The sequence below is a fragment of the Lepidochelys olivacea genome (genome assembly GCF_965140295.1).
Source record: "Lepidochelys olivacea isolate rLepOli2 genome assembly, chromosome: 10".
Taxonomy (NCBI): domain Eukaryota; kingdom Metazoa; phylum Chordata; order Testudines; family Cheloniidae; genus Lepidochelys; species Lepidochelys olivacea.
Genome location: NC_140420.1, coordinates 60,089,299 through 60,111,090, shown reverse-complemented (window position 1 = coordinate 60,111,090; position 21,792 = coordinate 60,089,299). Strand labels below are relative to the sequence as shown.

At 44.0% G+C, this 21,792-nt stretch overlaps 1 protein-coding gene across 1 annotated transcript in view; it reads right to left on the bottom strand.

Moving 5' to 3' along the window:
- The window catches only part of RFX7 (regulatory factor X7), a 119,120-nt gene that overhangs the window by 59,975 nt on the left and 37,353 nt on the right, over positions 1 to 21,792 (bottom strand). The window contains exon 2 of the mRNA XM_084640804.1: positions 6,032 to 6,065. Within this exon, the coding sequence (XP_084496930.1) occupies positions 6,032 to 6,065 (34 nt within the window). The remainder of the gene's footprint in view (positions 1 to 6,031; positions 6,066 to 21,792) is intronic.

The following is a 21,792-nucleotide window of genomic DNA, read 5'->3' as shown; positions in this document are numbered from 1 at the left end:
CATAATACAGTACAACACTGGAGAGCTGAAAGTCCCTTTCTCCCCTACAGGATAATAGCTATGCAGAACAGGACTGAAGCACTTCAGTGGTAGAAGAAGGTTTGTACTGCTGCTGCCCATTCTCAAACTCCTCTGTAGATCAGGGACTTCAGTGATCATTTCCATCAACCCAGCACCTCTCTCCAGCACTGAATTCCTTTTAAAAGACAAGGGGCAGGGCCAAGAACCTTAACCTTCTTGCTAAATGATGAAACTGTGAGCCACATAATCAGGTTCAGGAGTTCACTTAGTATGTGGCAACATAAATACAACAATCAATGTCACACTAAGTGAGCACCTACTTCTAGACATGTTTACTACAGTTTAAAAGATGTTGCAATAAATCTTTAATGGATGTTTACCCCACATTTCTTTCTAATTATCCCTTCTGGTTTGCACAGCACGGAATGATTTTCTTATGATCTTCCAAAAATTGATTTAATCTGTCAGGATGCAAACAGTACAGCAAGACACAAAAAAGGCTAAATAACTATATGAACTTATTACTGTTATCCTCTCTCCTCCTAAACTTAAATTAGGTGGCCCCTGCCCCACGCAGCTTAGTCTTCCTGCATGTTTGTAAAGTGCCCAGCACACTGGGGCTGTGTGTCTGGCTAGGATTAGGTGCTACCATCATGCAGATGCTGAAGAATAGTAAATAATGTGAGTCTCTACTTACAGTGAAAATGTGTTTGCTAAAAACCTTAAGGCAAAACCTAACCGGACAAGATTAAATAGATATGAAGGTGGCAGTAGCATCTTCTCACAGCATACATGACTAAGGAAGAAAGACTTCTTATAAATCCAGCTACCTGAATCAAGGTAAACTGCTAAAAGGTGGCTTTTCCTCCAAATGACTTGTTCTTATGTTCTCTACTGCAGTCAGCAATTAAAGTGCTATGACAAAACGGCACTGCCCTGGAACATTCCTTGGTGTTATTATTAAAGAAACTGAACAGATAAAAAGAAAAGGAGTACTTGTGGCACCTTAGAGACTAACCAATTTATTTGAGCATAAGCTTTCGTGAGCTACAGGTCACTTCATCGGATGCTCAAATAAATTGGTTAGTCTCTAAGGTGCCACAAGTACTCCTTTTCTTTTTGTGAATACAGACTAACACGACTGTTACTCTGAAACCTGAACAGATAAAGGATATGGATCTGTTGTACCTGCATGCCTCATGGGACTATGCACTCAAATGGTGCCAAGAAGTCTGCAAGTCTCTTGAGGAAGCACAGACCATGAAAACTACACGTAAGGCTGAACACTTAAGCGGACTGAACGGACCTTCCCCCAAGCTTGGTTTTAGGCTCTTTGGAAGCAGAGGGGGTGTAGGGGAGAAGAGATCTCACAGTGTCTAAATGTCCAGATCACATGGAATCAGTTGCTGATAATCATATAAACCTGTTCATACTAAGGCTTGACCTACACTTTAAACTGATATTGGCATAGCTACGCCAGTGAAGGGTGTGGAAAAAACATAGCTATGGTGACACAGGCTCCTTACTGCAGACATAGCTGAAGTGTGAGATCAGTAAATACGGTAGACAGCCTTTGTCCCCTAGAGGGTAGAGGAGAGAATGGGCTTGCAGAGAGAAGCTCCTAACACAAGCTCTCCCATAAGGATTTTTAAAAGTCAGCGATGTTGTAATTTCATTGGGCTTGGGAATTCTCAGACTCTCACACAACAGCTCACAGCTTTACAATAGCAAGATCAGATCTCCTAGCTGAGTTTCCGTGTTGTGGTTGATGTATTCACCACTTCTATTTCCTGTAACCTATTTTGATTCCAGTCTTCTAAACAATGCTATGCTGTATTTATAACTGACTGCACTACATTAAATATGTATCCTGTCTCAAAGGTACATTATCCAAGAGAGAACCATTCCATTATGAATGGAGATCTGATCCCATTAGCAGGACAGACGGGGAAGCATTTGAAACACAAGGTCAGAGCATAAGGAAACCCTTGTGATATTCTAAATCAAGTTGTGGAGATTGTTCTTTAGCATTACAGGCTAAGGCACTATCTAGAAAAATGGCCAAATTGTCCAGCTGACCAGAATAATCCAAAAGCCCATCCAACAAGTGAAGGGAAACATTTAGTGTATGTCCACACTGCAAACAAAACAAAACAAAAAAACCTGCAACAGCAAATTTCAGAGTCCGAGTCTACAGACTTGGGCCCTGAGACTTGCTGCCAAGGATTTTTATTCCCCCACCCACCAAATGTTGACTACCCGTGGTGGCTGCTAGACAAGCCAATGATCTGCACTTAAAAATCCTAAATCCAAGACTCTTAGTATGAAACCTGCTTCCAACTCGAACACCATTTTCTTGTAAATGCACAGAATGCAAATGATTTGCTCAACTGCTATTCTGCTATATTCTTCTTCTGGTGCTGCTTAAGCAGTTCTGCCCCATATTGCACTGTGGAAAGAATTAATTATATAAGCTTCTACCTGCTGCAACTTGCTTTTGTGCCACTGACCTCCCCTGTCAGGGTCTTCTGCTCAAGGATGAACTTCAACCTACATTAGAGACAATACGGGGAGCAATTGCCATTGGCAGCATTATGGAAGAAGGAGGCAGGAGGCCACTTTCATCCTCAGGCTGAATATCGAACGCACCCAAGAATCCTTTTAAGTGTAGGCAAGACTGGATCAGGAGCTGGTCCTTGAAAGGACATGGATACAAAAATACAGCTTAGTTTAAAGAAATATCATTTATCTACCATAAATTAGGGTAACTTTATTCTCAGAAAAAACACTTTGGAAATCCAAGTTATCCTTTGACAACTCACCTTTAAAATGTTCCTAGCGTGCTCAGCCATATGGCTACACAGATATCATATGAAGGTAGCTAGAGGGCAGCTTGAGTCACAACTTTATTAAATACTCATTTCTGGGTGAAATTCAATGACCTCTTATGCAGGGAGTCAGACTAAGTGATCATAATGCTCCTTTTTAGCCCTAAAATCTATAAAAATGGATGCTTCCTGGCTTAAACATAGGTGCAAGATCACAGTATTAAGGGAGTGGGACTTATGCTGATTTAGAGCATAAACTGTTTCGACTTAGGGTATGTCTATACAGCAATAAAAGACCCAAGGCACAGCCATGGCAAGCCTGGTAACTCAGGCTTGTACTGGGGGTGGGGGGCTAAAAATTGCAGAGTAGACATTCAGGCTTGGGTGGAACCCTGGCTCCAACCCGAGCATCTACACTGCTGATTTTACCACCCCCACCCCCACCATCCCGAGCCCTGCCAGCCCGAGTCAACTGACCCAGGCTCTGAGACTTGGTGCCATGGGTTTTTTACTGCTGTGTATACATACCCTTAGAGCCCTAAATGGCTTGGCATCTGTCTTCCTGAGATGGCTCTCCCTGTGAAATACTACTGCAATTGCAGTCAGCACAGGCATTCTAGGCAGAGCTCCTTGTGTATGTAACGGAGGGAGCTGATCAGAGGACATACTTTGAGGACTCTTAACTTCAGAAATACACCCTTCTGCACAAAGCAGTCAAGACCTATACGGCAAAGCTGGTCTCTGGGCGAATGTTTGGGATCTTGACAATGGTGTGGAATTCTTTACAGAGGGGTATGGATTCGCGTTTTCAGGAGTGACACAGGATGAAGAAGGTTGTATTTATGGATGGGCTATATCTGAGCAGAGAAGCCACTAGCTTGCTATCAGAATGGATAAAAGTCAATGCATTTAAATTAAATTTTTTCATTTAAATTAAATACAGGTTTGTTGATTAAAACTAAACCTATTTAAAATACATTTGAAATTGATACAATAATTTTATGCCTTAACATAGGTTATCAGAATAATTTAAAGTAAATACACAAAATATTAAGTCGTACATATTTGCTGCCAAGTTTTAAAGAAAGTTAAACCCTGAACTGGTGGATGTCAATGACTAAGCACCTGGAATCAGAGTCTGTTGAAGTGCTAAACCTGCTTTTGATAGCACTAGTCTCCTTCTGCAGGTGCAGAAATTATTTTCTTCATTTCAGTTTATTCAGCTAGCTCAAAGTTAAAAACCATTTGGAAGCTGAAAAAGCAGGAAAGCTTGTTTTCCTCTTCCAAAACTAAGGGCTTGTCTACACTAGCAATTTACAGCGCCACAACTTTCTCACCCAAGGGTGTGAAAAAACACCCCCTTGAGCGCAGCAAGTTTCAGCGCTGTGACGTGCCAGTGGAGGCAAGGCACCAGCGCAGAGAGCCACGCTCCCAGCACTGGTAGCTACGCCCCCTGTGGAGGTGGTTTTTTTAGAGCGCTTGGAGAGCTCTCTCCCAGCACTGCGCCGCGACCACACAAGGCACGTTAAAGCACGGTAGCGCTGCCAGTGTAGACTAGCCCTAAGTGTGAGAGAGTGTGAGAATTTCTAATTCTAAAATCCCGAAGGACACAGTAGCACACAGAAATAATTGAGTCAATTCACTAACTACAATTCACTAAATTATTAAACTACTGTTAGTTTTAAATGCAAAATTTGTTTTGGTACATTTTTCTTATGTTTCCAGCACATTTAAGGTAGGTTTATATAATAAAAGTTTTAAATGCTATTTTTGTACATTTTTAATTGCATTTCAATTTCCATCCAAATAGAACTTTACACAAATCACAAGTAAAAAATGTATCATCTAGTAAATAAGAAATGCACCATTCACCATTTTCTAACATAATAAAAAATGTTAACATTAAGAATCTGAATAAATGTAAATTAAGCTATATAACTGCTTAAGTAAATATGCATAAGATACATAGTGTATACAGCTAATTACCAAAAAGAAACACCAATTTAACGCAAAGACTATATTTAGTTGGCAAGCAACATGTTTTCATCGTTACTAACCAATGAGCATCAACCCTTTTTTAGGAAAATAACTAAACGGTATAATGGCAATACGCAATTAAAAGTGATGATTTAAAACAATGTTTCCAGTGTGCTGATTTAAATAATTAGTAAAATCAGTGATTTAGATTGCTTTGATTTAAATCAATCCACCCTTCTTGCTTTGGCAAGTTTTGGATTAGTTTGACTCTTATCCTTTAGGGCTCAAAAAGCTTGGAACAGGCATTCTTTGTCTATCCTGAAGCTTAAATACGTAGAAGAATCTTATAAAATTATAATGTATATTATAATGTGATAGTACTTAGGAGTCCCAGTCCCTATTGTGCTAAGCACTGTACAAACACACAACCAAAATATGATATCTGCCCCAAAGACCTTGCAAAGGATGACATACTGAAATTAATCAAACCATTGTAATAAATCAAATGTAACTGTACAATCCCTGCTGGTAAAAGGGCCTGATCCTGTGAAGTACAGAGCACCGTATGAGGCTAATCGGAGGCTCCTAGCAGGATCAGGCCTAAAGATAGTAAATGTCCCTACAAAACACTGAATGACTGGGGGAAAAAAATCAATAGCTCCTGTGAAAGCAACATTGCAAAATATCCCTTACTGCCATGGCAATATGCAGTAGTTTTCAACCTGAGGTCTGCAGACTCCTGGCGGTCCACATACTATGGCTAAGATTTCCAAAAGGGTCTGCTAAGATTTCCAAAGAGGTCCACACCTCCATTTGAAATTTTTTAGGGGTCTGCAAATGTAAAAACGTGGAAAACCACTGATCTAGCATGACTGACCAGCCCTACAGATGAAATAATTGGACACTCTGGGCATCATCCAGTGGTATTACTAGCAAGGGCACCATCAATCTGTACCAATCTTGAAGCTGGCTTGTGTGATGTGGGCACATGTCCACTGAGAACTGAACTGAGATCACTAAATTTACTTCTCATAGGTCACTGAACTTCTGACAGATGGTAACTACCTTACTTCACTACACCAGGTTAATTTTTCCAATGGTGTATAGTGATAAAGGGCTCCATAATCACTGCCAATTCCCATCAGCCATCCATAGTGGTCTTAGAATGCTTTTTAATATTTGGAAAAACTTAAAGTTCTACTTACCAAAATGCAGTCCACCTTAGATTGTACAGTTTTGCTAGGGGGAAAAGAAGAGAGAAGTCTCAGGTTAACCTATACAGCAATGAAATAAAATGTTACATAGTAGAATTTCCAACTGCTGTTATGTTGAGAAGCTACAAGCTTAATTCCTGGTTATTTATACAAGAATACTCATCCTGTAACTTTCTAGAAGAAATGTTTTCCGGAAATAGTTGTTACTTAAAACACAGGTTTTTTCTGACAAGGGATATAAATTTAATGCAATCTGATGCTGCAACTGGAAAACTTTATTCTGAGTTACTGAGTGGCTACCACTTCCACAAAGTGGCACTGACAGATGTTCATTATTTCTTGGGATTGGGCTTTGGGATGGTATTAAGTGTTTTTGCAACTGGTAACTGCTTCAGATTCATTTGATTTGTCCACCTATAAAAACAATTTAATTAAATCTTATTTGAAATATGAATTTCTGGTTGTCTTGGACAGCTTCTACAGTCAACTACACCTTTTTTTTTTTTTTTTTTTTTTTTACTGACAACTTAGTGTTTACAATAAATAACTGAGTCAATTTAATCTTACTACCTTTCAGCTGGTTACAGGAGGATGAGTGAGGGAAAAAGTAATGAGAGTCACATCACAAGTAAAAAGAAAAGGAGTACTTGTGGCACCTTAGAGACTAACCAATTTATTTGAGCATGAGCTTTCGTGAGCTACAGCTCACTTCATCGGAAGGTGCCACAAGTACTCCTTTTCTTTTTGCGAATACAGACTAGCACGGCTGTTACTCTGAAACATCACAAGTAATTTCACTTAACACCAGCTGGGCAAACCAGTTAATTGACTGCCTATTGTTTGACCAGGGCCAAATACTGTCAGATATTCCAGCAAGAGTGCCCTAGGGTAGGCGGCGGTGATGGTGTGATTGCATCACGGTGCCATTCTTTCATTTTTTTAGAACACTGCTTCACATTTTTTTGAATTAAAATAACTTAAGTAATTTTTTAATTTTTTTAATAATTAGGCATAAGTAAGGCTACATTTTAGTCACAGGTATTTTTAGTAAACGTCATAGACAGGGTCATGGGCAGTAAACAAAAATTCACGGCCCGTGACCTGTCCATGACTTTTACTATATACACCCCTAACTAAAAATTGGGCCAGGGGGCTGCAGGTGCTCTGGGCGGAGAGGGGGATGGCGCGGGGGCACCGCGGGTGCTGGAGGGGGTGGCCTGGGACCCTGGCTGGTGCTGGCGGGGGCAGCAGTGCACAGCCCGGGACCCCCACTGGTGCTGGGGGAGGAGGGGTGGGTGGCGGCACATGGCCCGGGACCCCTGCTGGTGCTGGGAGGGAGAGGGTTTGCAGGGCTAGAAGACTCCTTACCTGGCTCCGACCTGCATGTTCCTGCAGCTTATATGGTGAGGGGCGGCCGGGGGGCTACTCCCGCCACAAACGCCAGCTCCGCAGCTCCCATTGGCTGGGAACCGCAGCCAATGCGAGCTGCGGGGGCAGCACCTGCAGGCGTAGGCACCACGCACAGATCCCTGGCCCCTCCGCCTAGGAGCTGCAGAGACATGCTGGTCAGAACCCAGGAGGCTCCCCCGCCAAGTGCCACCCCACACCCCAACCCTTTGCCCGAGCCCTGGGCCCCCTCCAACATACCCAAAGTGCTGCTGGTCCAGGGGCTGCCCGAGCCAGCACTGGCCACTGCAGAAGTCACGGTGGTCACAGAAAGTCACAGAATCTGTGACTTCAGTGACCTCCGTGACAGATACACAGCCTTAGGCATAAGAATCTAAGCCTAAACCTACTGTAGAACATGAAGTCTACAAATTTACATCGGCACTGCTGTAGCACATCTGGTGAAGACACTAATCGATGGGAAATCTCTCTCCCATTGGCTTAATAACTCCACCTCTGTGAGAGCAGTAGCTATGTTGGCAGGAGAAGCTGTCCCACCAACACAGCATTGTCTACACGGGATTAAATTTTGGTGGATTTTTCACACCACTGATATCAATGTCGTGATACCAAAGTAAGTTTGTAGTGTAGACCAAGCCTTACACTTCGTTACTGTTCTACTGAATTAGTCCTTTCAGATATTTGACCATTTTTGACAATATCTGACGAATATTTGACCTGTCAATTGACTAGTTATTTCTAGAACTATCAAATGACCAACCCTAAGTAAACATGCCCAAAAAAATGCACTCTGGGGAATCTAGTCTACTTTATCCCATAAGTGGCTCTAACACTTCCAAATACAGTCATGTACTTCATGCTGACTCTACAGCCTATGGAAGCCAGTTGGATATTTACCATTGGCATCAATGAAAGCAGGCACACGCCTCTAAGATATAACACTAGATACTTAATTACTGGATAACTAATAAACAAGTATTAAACTAAAAGTTTCAAAATTCAGTGAACAACTTTGCTCCCACTGAAGTCAATGGTGGCATGAATTAGATCCTAACTCCAAAGCTCGTTAGCTCAGCTTGGCAAGAACAAGACCTACTGTGATCAGACTTATTTTCCTCACATGCAGGTGCCAGGGCAGCAAAGAATGGCTAGAGAAAGCAATCACTAGAGATAATTTAAGTCAACAGTAAGAAATAAGTAAACCAAAAATAGAAAATGGCTCGGTTACAGGTTTGGTCACAGAGACCCCCTTGGGACTATCACCTGACGTGCTGGAATTACCTCTGAGCCCATTTTCCCTGCCAGCCTGGGACTTCCAGAACGCTGCCTTGTTGAGCCAGTCATGCTAGCCTGCTGCAACACAGACCCAGGTCTAGTCCATGCCCCCAAAGCTGTAGACTTTAACTAAAAACTGCTCAGCAGGTTACCTATCCCCAGCTCCCAATGGGATCCAAACCCCAAATAAATCCATTTTACTCTGTATAAAGCTTATACAGGGTAAATTCATAAATTGTCTGCCCTCTATATCACTGATAGAGAGAGATGCACAGCTGTTTGCTCCCCCAGGTATCAATCACTTACTCTGGGTTCATTAATAAACAAAAGAGATTTTATTAAGTATAAAAAGTAGGATTTAAGTGGTTTCAAGTATTAAAAGACAGAACAAAGTAAGTCACCAAGGAAAATAAAGCAAAAACACGCAAGTCTAAGCCTAATACATTCAGAAACTGATTAGAGGTAAAAATCTCACCCTCAGAGTTATTCCAATGAACTTATTTCACAGACTAGACTCCTTCCTAGTCTGGGCCCAATCCTTTCCCCTGGTATAGTCCTTGTTAGTTCCAGCAGACATCTTAGGTGGAAAGCAGGGGTGTTCTCATGACTGGCAGCCTCTTTGTCCTGTTCCACCCCTTTTATAGCTTTGGCACAAGGTGAGAATCTTTTGTCTCTCTGGGTCCCCACCCCTCCTTCTAAATGGAAAAGTCCAGATTTAAGATGGATTCCAACTTCATGTGACATGGTCACATGTTCTGTGAGACTCCATCCTCCATTCTTTCTGTGCTGGCCCACACTACACAGGAAGGTTTACAAGTAAACAGAGCCATTTACAGTTCATTGATTCTGAAGCACCCTTAATGGCTTTCACTTAATATGTTTACATTAGTAATACAAGTTTATATGACAGCTTTCAGAGTAGCAGCTGTGTTAGTCTGTATCCGCAAAAAGAAAAGGAGTACTTGTGGCACCTTAGAGACTAAAATTTATTTGAGCATATGCTTTCGTGAGCTACAGCTCACTTCATCCAATCCAATGAAGTGAGCTGTAGCTCACGAAAGCTTATGCTCAAATAAATTTGTTAGTCTCTAAGGTACCACAAGTACTCCTTTTCTTTTTACAAGTTTCTATCTTATTCCCCTAACTCCATAGAAATAATACATGCAAACAAATATATTATAAGCTCAGTAGATTATAAACTTTGTAATGATACCTTACAAGAGACCTTTTGCATAAAGCATATTCCAGTTACCTCATATTCACATTTATAAGCATATTTTCATAAAGTACATGGAATGCAAGATCACAGGCTCCACTATCTGACTTTTGTATTGGGAGCTGGATCTTACTGGCACAACCACCATTGCTACAACGGACGTTCTGAGACCTCAAACCAAAGAAGCAAGAACCAGTGTTGTCATCTTGCCAGGTAGCTTTGTTTTCTCATTTTGGTGCTCAAAAAAGGCCTAATATTTATGCTGCAGGGGTCACTGTTGCTACTGAGGACTGCCCCTCCTCATGCAAGATTGGTATTTGGCTGGAGGGCCAAGAGAAATAACTAGAAAGGGGCAATAGAAGCTCCCATGGGTAAAGGCAGCTAGTAATGCCACTGATGCTGTCCACACATCTGTTCGCTGCCTACTTTTGTTCCAGAGGCCACTTAAGGAACTGCTGTCAATGGGATCAAGGCATGGAAAGAGCCAGCTGTGTTCCAAAGGGCTTAGCAGTGACCTCTTATTATATCTGCTGGTGGCTGTCAAATGGGTAGACACACTGATGAGAAACTTCCCAGGAAGGGGGTGAAGCAGATCTACCTGAAATTTCTCAGGCTATATCTACACTTACCATGCCACTTAGTCTATATACTAAGTTGGGGAAGGGGGAGAAGGGCAATCTGACTACTGTACTGCCTATAACCTTGGTTGTCTTATTAGGAGGTCTAATGACAAAGAGACACTAAATGTGGTAATACCTGGAGAGAAATTATTCCTTCAGATGATTACAGACCTCACCTTAAGGGACCAATCTGGCCAGGAGAGGTTGCTGATCTAATGGGAGCCCAATGCACTACCGTGTGGGGAAAAATCAGACTTGAGCCTGCATATGACTCTCTCTCCAGACTGACTGACTAAGCAGTGTGCTCTTTCAGGAAAAAGGCAGAGAGCACCTCACTGTCATTAGGCAACTCTCTGGGCTGATGCACAGTGCAGCACTGCTGAATTATGTCAAGCTCTCCTTTCTCGGGGGAGGTTTGCAATAACATTTGTTTCTTGTGTGGGAGCAGGAAGGGAAGTGGAAGTGGACCCCTAGACCCCATTACACCAATCTAAGGCTGTTATAAGGCATATTACCAAGCCACCATCTCCTCCAAGAGAAAAGTTTGAAAATGTCAGGACTCAATTTGCTGTCTGGAAAGCACAGAACAGCAGAGTGCAAAGAGGGGAGCACTTGGTTCTATTGAAGTCCTTTACCTCACGTACAAAAAAACTCAAACGGTTTTGCACTCTTCTAGAGCTGACCTCTACTTCCATAAGAGCTCATCAAAATTCTCCTGACCTGCCTCTGAAAAGTTCTGCAACACAAGAATAACGGGCACAGGTAATATCAGCCAGTTAACACGTCATGTGGGTATTGTCAGCTGATAGGGCAAAGTTCCCATAAGCTACATATAGCTGATTGGTGGCACACAAAGCATGGTAAAAGAAAAGGAGTACTTGTGGCACCTTAGAGACTAACAAATTTATTTGAGCATAAGCTTTCGTGAGCTAGAGACTAACAAATTTATTTGAGCATAAGCTTTCGTAGCTCACGAAAGCTTATGCTCAAATAAATTTGTTAGTCTCTAAGGTGCCACAAGTACTCCTTCACTTTTTGCAAATACAGACTAACACGGCTGCTACTCTGAAACAAAGCATGGTTATGCATACGTAACCTGGTCTGCAAGCACATGCCCTGAGAGGCAAGTAAAACACTGGCCAAAAAAAAAAAAAAAAATCCTGTCTGTTAGGGTATCTATTAACAGCAGTGAGCAGTTAGTTATATGAATGTCCAGCTCTGCATTCCTTAGCCTCACAAAGAGACACCGTATGCTACAGCTTAATATAGACAATCTAAAACTTCCATCCTAGCTGATATCTCAGAGTTATAGACTAATCCTGCAAAATCTTTGTTTACTTGTATGAGTGGCTCTACTGCCATACAGTGGGACCATTCATGTGAGCATTAAGCATAAGCAACTTTTTGGAACCAGGGCCCTTCAGTGGTGGCGAGTTATATGGGCCTGTGGTGCCCGTGCTCCAGCAAATTCAGGGCCTGGGGGTCCGGCTCCACCAATGTTCGGGGTCAGGTCTCTGCCCTGGCCCCACCTGCTGCCCCATGCGCCTCCCCTGGAGCATCCCTACCTGCACCCTGGGCAGCAGGTAGCTGCCATGACACTCCATGCTGTGCTCCCTCACTGGCCGCTGCCGGCTACAAAAGGGAGTGGTACCAGTGGCAGGCTGAGGCAGACACCACCTGCAGAGGGAGAAGGGGAGGAGGCGCACACATGATGGCAGCCCTCCCCCCACCACAGGGGAGGCGCAGGGGCTTCCTGGACCTGAGAGGGCCCAGCTCCTAGGAACATGTGTAGTGACAATGCCGGGTGAGTGTGCTGCCGAAGGAGGGAGAAGGGGGCCCCTCTCCTGGAGCTCACTGCTGCTGGCGGGGAGAGGGCTAGGGATACTGTGGAGTCCTCCTCTCTGGCCCCAGCCCCAGGGCAGCCTGCCTGCACCCCAAACTCCTCATCCTCAGCCCCACCCTGCAGCCCGCACCCCCAGCCAGAGCCCTCAACCCCCTCCTGCACCATGAACCCCTCATCCCTGGCCCCACCCTGCAGCCCTCACCCCCACACCTCAACCCTCTGCCCTGACCCTGAGCCCCCTCCCACACCCCAAAACCCTCATCCCCAGCCACACCCCAGAGCCGCCCCCCCACCTCCATTGTGCAATATAGGGAAACTGTTAAATGCTTACTGTTTCCAGTCCATTTTTATATTATTTAAAATATATATATATTGGGGGGGGAGGGGGAAGAGCCAGGAAAAGACTTGGACCTGTTCTGGGCAACACCAAAAAATTATACAAACCTGCCACCCCGGGGCCCTTTGATTGTAAAGTTGTTGGAACAAGGACGTTAGCCTTGTGTCTCAAGTGCCATGTACACTTAGGAAACTATAAAATGTCCAGTATCTCCATTAGGTCAGGGAATAAAAAGCAACAAGCCTAGCAACAGGGATGATGGTGAAACAGTCGACCTAGTTAGAACAGACTTACTACCTTTGTCTACTACTTACCTTTCAAATAAGCCAGCAAAAGGAAAACAGCTATTTCTTGAAAACTTACCTCGAAATTATTCTACAAATAACTATTAGTCTGTAGCTACTTAGATTGTGCATGTATGATCTGTACAGTGCATGTATTAGCTAAATCAGGGGTCGGCAACCTATGGCACGCATGCCAAAGACGGCACGTGAGCCGATTTTTAATTGCACACTTCTGCCTGCCGGGTCCCAGCCACCTGCCCCGCTCAGCCCGCTGCCAAACCCAGGCCGAGACCCCGGCAGGCAGCAGCATGCCCTTAAAAATCCTGCCTGCCCCGACCCGCTCTTCTCTGCCCCCCCCACAGCAGCAGGGTGAAGAAGCTTGGTCCTGTCGGCTGCTGCTGCAGAGCAGGCAAGTTCCCTCCTCCCCCGCCATGCTGGGTTCCTGCCCCTCCTCCTCTCCCACCCTGCTGCCGATCAGCTGATGGCCCTTGCGGGAATGGGGGAGAAGCGAAGGGGCGGGGGGAGAGAAGCGGAGCCCTGCAGGGTGTTTGCTGCTCCGGGGAGGAGGCAGAGAAGAGGTGGGGAGGAGGCGGTGGGAAAGGAGGGGTGGAATCAGGGCATATCCCCTCCAGCCCCCTGCCATGAGCCACTCAGGGCGAGGGGCTGGGAGTACCCCCATGACCTCAGCTCTCTGCCCTGACCCCTACACCCCCCTCACACACACCCAGCCCTCTGCCCTGACCCCTGCACCCCCTCACACACACCCAGCCCTCTGCCCTGACCCCTGCACCCCGCTCACACACACCCAGCCCTCTGCCCTGACCCCTGCACCCCCTCACACACACCCAGCCCTCTGCTCTGACCCCTGCACCCCGCTCACACACACCCAGCCCTCTGCCCTGACCCCTGCACCCCACTCACACGCCCCCAGCTCACTGCCCTGACTCTTGCACCCCCCTCACACGCCCCCAGCCCTCTGCCCTGACTCTTGCACCCCCCTCACACGCCCCCAGCCCTCTGCCCTGACTCTTGCACCCCCCTCACACGCCCCCAGCCCTCTGCCCTGACTCCTGCACCCCCTCACATGCCTCCAACCCTCTGCCCTGACTCCTGCACCCTCCTCACACACTCCCAGCTCCCTGCCCTGACTCCTGCACGCCCTCACATGCCCCCAGCCCCCCCACCCCATGTCCTGACTCTTGCACCCCCACATTCCCACCCCCACCCTGAGCACCAAATGGGAGCTCCTGCACCCCCACCCCCTCACATTCCCACCTGCACCCCTCACAACAAATGGGAGCTGTCCAGGTAAGCGCTCCACCCCCAAACCTCCTGCCCCAACCCTGAGCCCCCTCCCTCATTCTAGCTCCTGGCCAGACCCTACACCCCAACCCCGAGCCTGCTCCTTCACCCCCAGCCCTGTGCTCAGTGCACTCCCACCCTCAGCTCAGTGCAGAGAGAGAAGAAGAGAATGGGCTAGAACCAGGGAGAAGGTAGGTACCCACTCTATATGGGCAGGGCTGGGATCCCAGACCAGCACCGGACTGAATGGGGCCGGCAGCTGGGACCCTGGCTGGCAGGAGCTGGAGGACGGAATCCCAGACTGGCAGTGGGCTGAGCCGCTCAGCCCACTGCCGGTCTGGGGTTCTGGCTGCCAGCCCCTTGCCAGCCGGGGTCCTGGCCGCAGGCCCCGTTCAGCCTGCTGCCGGACTAGGTGAACGGAACCCCAGGCTGGCAGTGGGCTGAGCGGGCCGGCGGCATAAGATCAGCATTTTAATTTAATTTTAAATGAAGCGTCTTAAACATTTTGAAAACCTTGTTTACTTTACATATGACAATAGTTTAGTTATATAATATACAGACTTATAGAGAGAGACCTTCTAAAAAACGTTAAAATGTATTACTGGTACACGAAACCTTAAATTAAAGTGAATAAATGAAGACTCAGCACACCACTTCTGAAAGGTTGCCGACCCCTGAGCTAAATATTACTGCTAAATAACTGCAATGTTTGTACTGAATTTTATAATAACCGAGGGCTTCATCCAGTCTACTTTCCTGTGAGACTGCTGGCAGCTGTTACCTCAGCAGACCTCCCGAGACTGCTGGCAGCCCCCAAAAAACATGGTTATTGTCAGCTGGATTGGGCCCTATATGCAATAATTGCTAATGTAAGCAGAGTCAGGATGAGCTCCACCCTGACACCTGGTGGTGAGGTGTGGCAAGTTGTGGAAAAGAACTTCAAAGGCTGAACTCATTTGCATAGGCACACCCACCCCGCCTAGAATGAGCCCATAGCTGCCCAAGTGGTCACTTTGGCTGCTGTAGGATCCCCAGTGTCTCTGTTATTGGGGCAGGAAGAATAAATTATTATCCTGATTATGGGAATCAAGGACAGTGGAACTGTACTTGGCCTTTTGTTATGATGGAGGGACTCGCCATCAACTAAGTAGCACTCGCTAGGCAAGGGACATGGGTTCTAAAACTCTGTGAATTGAGAGAGGTTGGAGACAGCTATTAGTATCTGGTGGTTTGTGCTCCTTTGTGAGAGCCTGAAACATCAACTGCATCTCTGTTTCTCTCCACTGTAGAACATCAGAGCTAACTTTGGGTTTATTAGGAGTCTAGCTACAGGTGCTGAGCTGAATTCACTTTGGCCTTATGGTGCACCAGCACTAAAGCTCCTACTACTACAAGCTGAAATCACTGAGCACTGTGTTCAGTAGTGGGGAGCCTGAAGATCTATTGTGGAGCGGAGCAGTTTGCGGGACACTGGAGCTCCTTGTGGAGCAGAGTGGTTTGTGGGACGGCTCATGGGGCGGATTGGAGTGAAGCCCTATTGAGCTGCAGGGCAGTCAGCTTCAGATTATGTAAGGTGCCCTTTACCTCTTCCCCCCCTCCTCACCACACACATTTTCACCCAGACTAGGGAGTAACACTCTGCAGATGAACTTTTGAACTCTGGGGCTGGACTTTTGGGTTGTTGGACTCAAGAACCCAAGGGAAAGGACATGGCCCAATTTGCTGGGGTGGGTCCTTGCTCATGCTTTGGTTGATGAATTCTAGTTGTGGTGTTTTCCCAATTTAATGCTGATGTTGTTTACCTTGTGTTATTAAAGATTCTCTGCTACACGGAGACTCTGTGCTTGCGAGAGGGGAAGTATTGCCTCTTTGAGGCGCCCAGGCGTGAGTGTAAGATTTTCCCAGGTCACTGGGTGGGGGTTCGAGCCAGTTTTGCATTTGCTTTGATGAGAAGGAACCCCTGTGTACTGAACCCAGCCCTTGCTGCTATCAACTCGGCCTGGCAGAAGGGTTACACTAACATTTGGAGTCTGTGATCCAGGCGCTTTGCTACATGTCTTACAACAGGTGCAGGAAAGTAGAGAGGTGATGGATGCTCTCACTAATGAAAATAACCATTTGAATCTATTAATGACCTAAGCCCATCTGAAAACTAAATACAGAACTAAAATTATCAACCACAACTAGCATTGCTTCTCCTGGACAGGTGCTTCTGGAAGCAGTATCTGGAGGTCCAAAAAAATCTTAGTGAAGTTAAAATGAACTAATCTACTTAATAGGGGAAGTCATCTTTAGATGACTGCTTGAACTAAACTGTCTTAAAATTAATTAAAAGTTAACTACCCTCATATCTGAAAGCTTCAGTCTGTTTTGTGATTGACAAACTGATTATTCTAACAACTGCATTGGGTTGACAGCTTTAAAAACTTTCAGTTTGGTATAAAACTCGCAGTTATAAAACTATGAAAATCAAAATATACAAAAATGCCAATAGGGACACCACCATAATCAATAGTACAACTTCCCATATTAGATACTGTTATGTAGATTGCTTACATGAAATCAAAGATACAGAAATTATGTTCACAAACAGATATTCAAGAAGACAGTATACTATCCTCTGTATGAAGAAAATCCCATTTAAATTAGAACTTTGTGCAAAAACAAAAACTCAAGGCTATAGTGTGGTCCAAGTCAGGTATTAGAAACCTAAAGCAGTGTCAATAACCATCAATTTAAATGCTTGTCAAAAAAAACAAGAGACCACTTGCTATACTATGAAGCTTAGAAAAACTTAATTATGATCAAATAGAATAGAATGTGAGGCTAAAAAAGGCTGAGGAAGCACCGTGTAAGACAGAAGCTGCTTTTTAGAATGACTGCATTGAGAATGAAGTAGGCTTCTAGTTCTGTGTTTTATTCAGAGATAAATGTGTGGGGTTTTTGTTGTGTTTGTTTGTTTGTTTATCATTTTTAACTGTATTGGCTATGTAGTTCAGGTTGAGTGCCATTTTATTGTAAACCCTTCCAGTCAATCATAACTGTCTCAATTATTTAACTTTGGAGTTAAAATAACTCAGGACTAAGGTAAAGTTTTCAGAAAAGACTAAGTAGCCCAATTTTTCAGAAATGACAAGCACTTAAGAATATAAATCATGTTGACCTTCAATTAGACAAACTCCTAACTCATTCTTGAAAATGAGACTGCATATCTAAAAAGCTTTGCCCCTTGTCTCTACCCAGAGTGTTTTTAATGAAGAAAATCAGTTACATGAAAGGTGAATGCATAATTCTTTCAGTGAGCTGTTTGTGCTCTGACTCAAATATGACTTCATTTTAATGGATTTGGCATGAACATAATGCAGAATGAAGAATGTGATCTTCGCTAAGTTTGCAGAGGTGGGTGTAGGTAAATAGTTAAAATATTCTTACAAAGTTTTATAGGGTCAGATTCTGTCTCCCTGGCTCAGGTAAAATAGTACCTTGGTCAATGAGTAGTAACAGTGATGTTACTACACTGAGTCAGGTGGGAATACTGAGCAGCGGTAGCAGAATCTAGGACATAATACATTGAGCACGCTGCATATAGCTGAGCCCACCTAGCCACAAGGGATTTGTGAGGACTTCAAGACTTAGGGAGAGCAGAAGGGGAAGTGGTTGGGAAATGTTACTCACTCAAACTTTACTGGCTATTGCCTAGTATCTTCATAAACCCTCTCAAAACTTGTGCAATCACTGACACTAACCCCTATCAACTCAAATGGCAAAGCAGTTCATAAAAATGTTATAGCTAACGGTGTAACAAATTCATACTGCAGATATACACAAGCACCCTGGGATCAATAAATTCCGAAACACTGGTCTTTACAACAGAGAATTTCAACTGCATAAACTTACTGACTCTGTAGTCCTACACACTGACTTGGACTGTCCCAGGTTGGTACTGGACGCTGCAGCACAGAGAGGGAGGACTCATTCATTCCCCCAGACAGCATCTGTACATGGGATAGGGCCAGGGGATTCATATCTTCCTCACACAAACCCAAAGGGGATGCTCCATGGGTACCCCTCCCCATGACTTCCTTTTGTGAGAGGGAAACCTCCCCTCCCAGAGCAACGTACTGTTCTGTGATAGCCATGTGTTAATGAATGAGTTGCGTTTAATTTGTTTTCTTGCCCAGTAGAAATGCTCTATAAAGTTGCATGGGACACCTGCACTAGACTCTTAATCCTGTTGTTTCACTCCCTGAGGCCTCTTTATAGATACGAACAACAGAAATCCACTAACTTGCAGCCTATGGTCCTGTCAGATCTCTGAAGTTAAACAATATTGAGTGAGATGCCTGTCTTCCTGCAGTGCTGGTCGAATTCCCTCTCTCACTGTCAAGTTCTTTGTAAAACTAAATCTTACCCAAGTCAGCCAACAGTTAAGATTCCCACAGACTAAGCCTGTTCATAAACTCTACTTTAAAAAAACTCCTAACACAAGATTCCTGCACAAAAAAGCTGACAAAGTAAGGGCTTGATCCCACAAAGTCTACTCCCATGCCTAATCACCACTGAATTCAATGTATTTGCTCACAAGTAAAGACATGAATAGGGTTTTTCAGGACTGGGCACTAAATCATAAGTGACTTACGGTCCCACAGTTGTGGTGCAAGAAATCTTAACAGATTGCCTATATTAAGCCTTAGAAAGCCAAATGGGTCACTTTTCATTAGACTCTTGCATGCAGGGGCAATGTTAGTATAGTCTGTTAAAGGAACTAGACATCCTGTTATTTAGTCCACTTCTGCAAGCGGCTTGCATAAGCACAGAGCATGTTTCTGAAACCAGGTTGTGTGCATAGCCATACTCTGTATGCATACAACTCCCACGCACTCACTGTGTCTGATTAATATGGCCCCAAAGTACAAACATCTCATCTCTGCTACCTGCTAGTCCCACGCTCCATTCTATCATGAAGACAGGACACGGTTCCTGATCAGATAGCATGGAGTCATCACTGTAGGTCTGCAAAGCAGCACTGATTTTCCAAAGTACCTATATTCGGCTATATTACACTGCATATACCAATACGCAATAAGAAAAGATTATGCAAGCTACAATACATACCTTTTGCAATAGTAACTTATGTGTCTAGTATTGTACGGTGGATATATCAGAGAACCTACCTTGTTCAAGTCAACCAACCTTAATGAATAAAGTTTGTAAGTACAACTCAGACTGATGGTCTCACACACACTTTCTATTCCCTATATTGTCTACCCATTATTCAGTGCCTGAAGGATTCGCTTCACAGAAATATACAAGACAGCTTTCCCTGAATGCCTTTACCCATCTTTTACATTGCTAAAGGACAGAAACAAAGCAATCTAGGCTGTCCTAAGTTTACATGCTTCTAATTATGGGATGGATACAGAGGTTTGGACTTCTCCCTTTTAATTTACTAAAATTTTAAGGGAAAAAATCTAACTGCAAAAAAAGGACAGAAAAAGTTGAAGAGGTAGGTAGCCTGCTGTTAGGTATAAGGATACCTAGTCTAGGGAGTCAGACACAGCACAGGCATACATGGGATAGGAAAACAAGGTTCTAAATATCATGAATGAATAACTAGTCAGAGCCTTATTATTATCATCATCTTAGACACTAAACTTTACAGGCATGTGTTTCTTTAGTGCCAGTGTGCAAGGTTCTGCAAAATCAAATATGCAAAATTCTAGCACATACATAGGTTAATTAGGCTAGCCACCTAACAGATAAGAATTTGAGCCTCATCTAACTTCCTTTGGGGGGGAAAAAACCTCAGGGCCAGATTTTGAGCTCTTCTGAGAGATGCAGCCCAGAGGAAAGCAAGGCAATGGTACAGCTACACCTTCTTCTACCTCCAACACATGCCCAGCCTCCTATGCCAGAGCTTGCAAGGAAGGACTGGTGTAGGGTGTTCTTGGCTGGGAACACATGCTTCTCACACATCAGGAGAATTCTCATCCCTTCCCCCCTTGCAGTTCATATAAGGCCCCTATATTCTACTCATATGCTATACAGTAGCTAGAATCTTCCCCAATATTTCTACTCTGGTGGCTGAAAAGAGAACCTTTCAAATGTGAACTGAGTGCAAACCAAAGTATAAACTGAATGTTGTAGCTGTTGCCAAAGAGACACTTTGGCCACATGGCCTTTTAAGAATCATTCGGCTATGAAAGAACTCATCACCTCCTACTGCATCAGGCATTTGTTCCCCTCCTATGATCCCCAAGAGCCACTGTCAAATTATTTAACAGTAGTGTCTGGGAAGTCTTAAAAGGCTAAATGCACACCATCTATAGTCTTTGAACCAATGAGGTTTGTTGTCCAGTAGCCACAGGGGCCATTTTAGTGTGAACACACTCTTTCCTCCCCCTCTGATCTTGAGCTTTATTTTCTGTTTCGCTTCCCTGTCTCCTTACCTCTTGCAAACTCTTGTTAGTGTTTTCAAACAGAATGATATACCCATGGAAATTTACCAGATCGATAGAAGCAAACATCAACAATGTTTATCGTTTATAATGAATGTCATGTTGGTGAAAGCCATACTGAGAAATAAGGAACTTTTTATGTGCTATATCTTTAACCTGAGCACACACTGAAAGAACTCCCTTTGGAATAGGCCTAACAGTCTTCTCTAGAACTCTAACCAGGTTTAACAGCAATAATTAAACCATTAAAAAGATACCTATTTATCCTCATCCTGCATGCTTTGTTTAAGAGCTAAATTCTGCAAACATCTGTAACAGTGGTGTAATGCTTAATACCGTAAGTTGTCCTATTAAAGGCAATGGGACTTCTCACATTAGGTAAGCACTATCCCGCACTAGCAGTTGCAGGATTAGGCCCATAATTTTTAACCTTACCAAATCAGTCTACTTGTCTTGCATATAACCTTCTCTTTAGAAGTGTAATGAAATGTTAAAATGCAACCAGGGATAATCAGAGGAAAAATTCTGAAGCCACTGCCTATATATGTTGATACCCAACTAACAGATATTCACACAGGGCATGTTACATTCTCTGGCACAGCTCACACTACTAGTGGTAGTAGTATTCAACTAGCTGTAAAAAAAACAAAACAAAAAACACACTTTTTGCCAGTCATTGTTCCAAAATTTTGCCACATATATCTGAAATATTATGTATTGCCCAGCTTTTTTTGATCAAGCAATTTATTGATCAAGCAATTTTTGAGACAATTAAAAAATTAGCCTGTGGTAATATTAGTTGTTGCACACGGAAACTACCTGAGAATGGAATTCCACTCTTCATTCCGGCCAATTCAGAACAGATGAATTAGTCTCCAGCCCCAAATTGGTACTTGTGCAAAATATGAATGATCCAATAACCAAGCCTTTTGGTGCCACCTAGAGGCTCTCTCCCTGGCTACAGCTTTCTTTCCCCAGTGGATACTTCTACAACCTAACGTACTAATGGA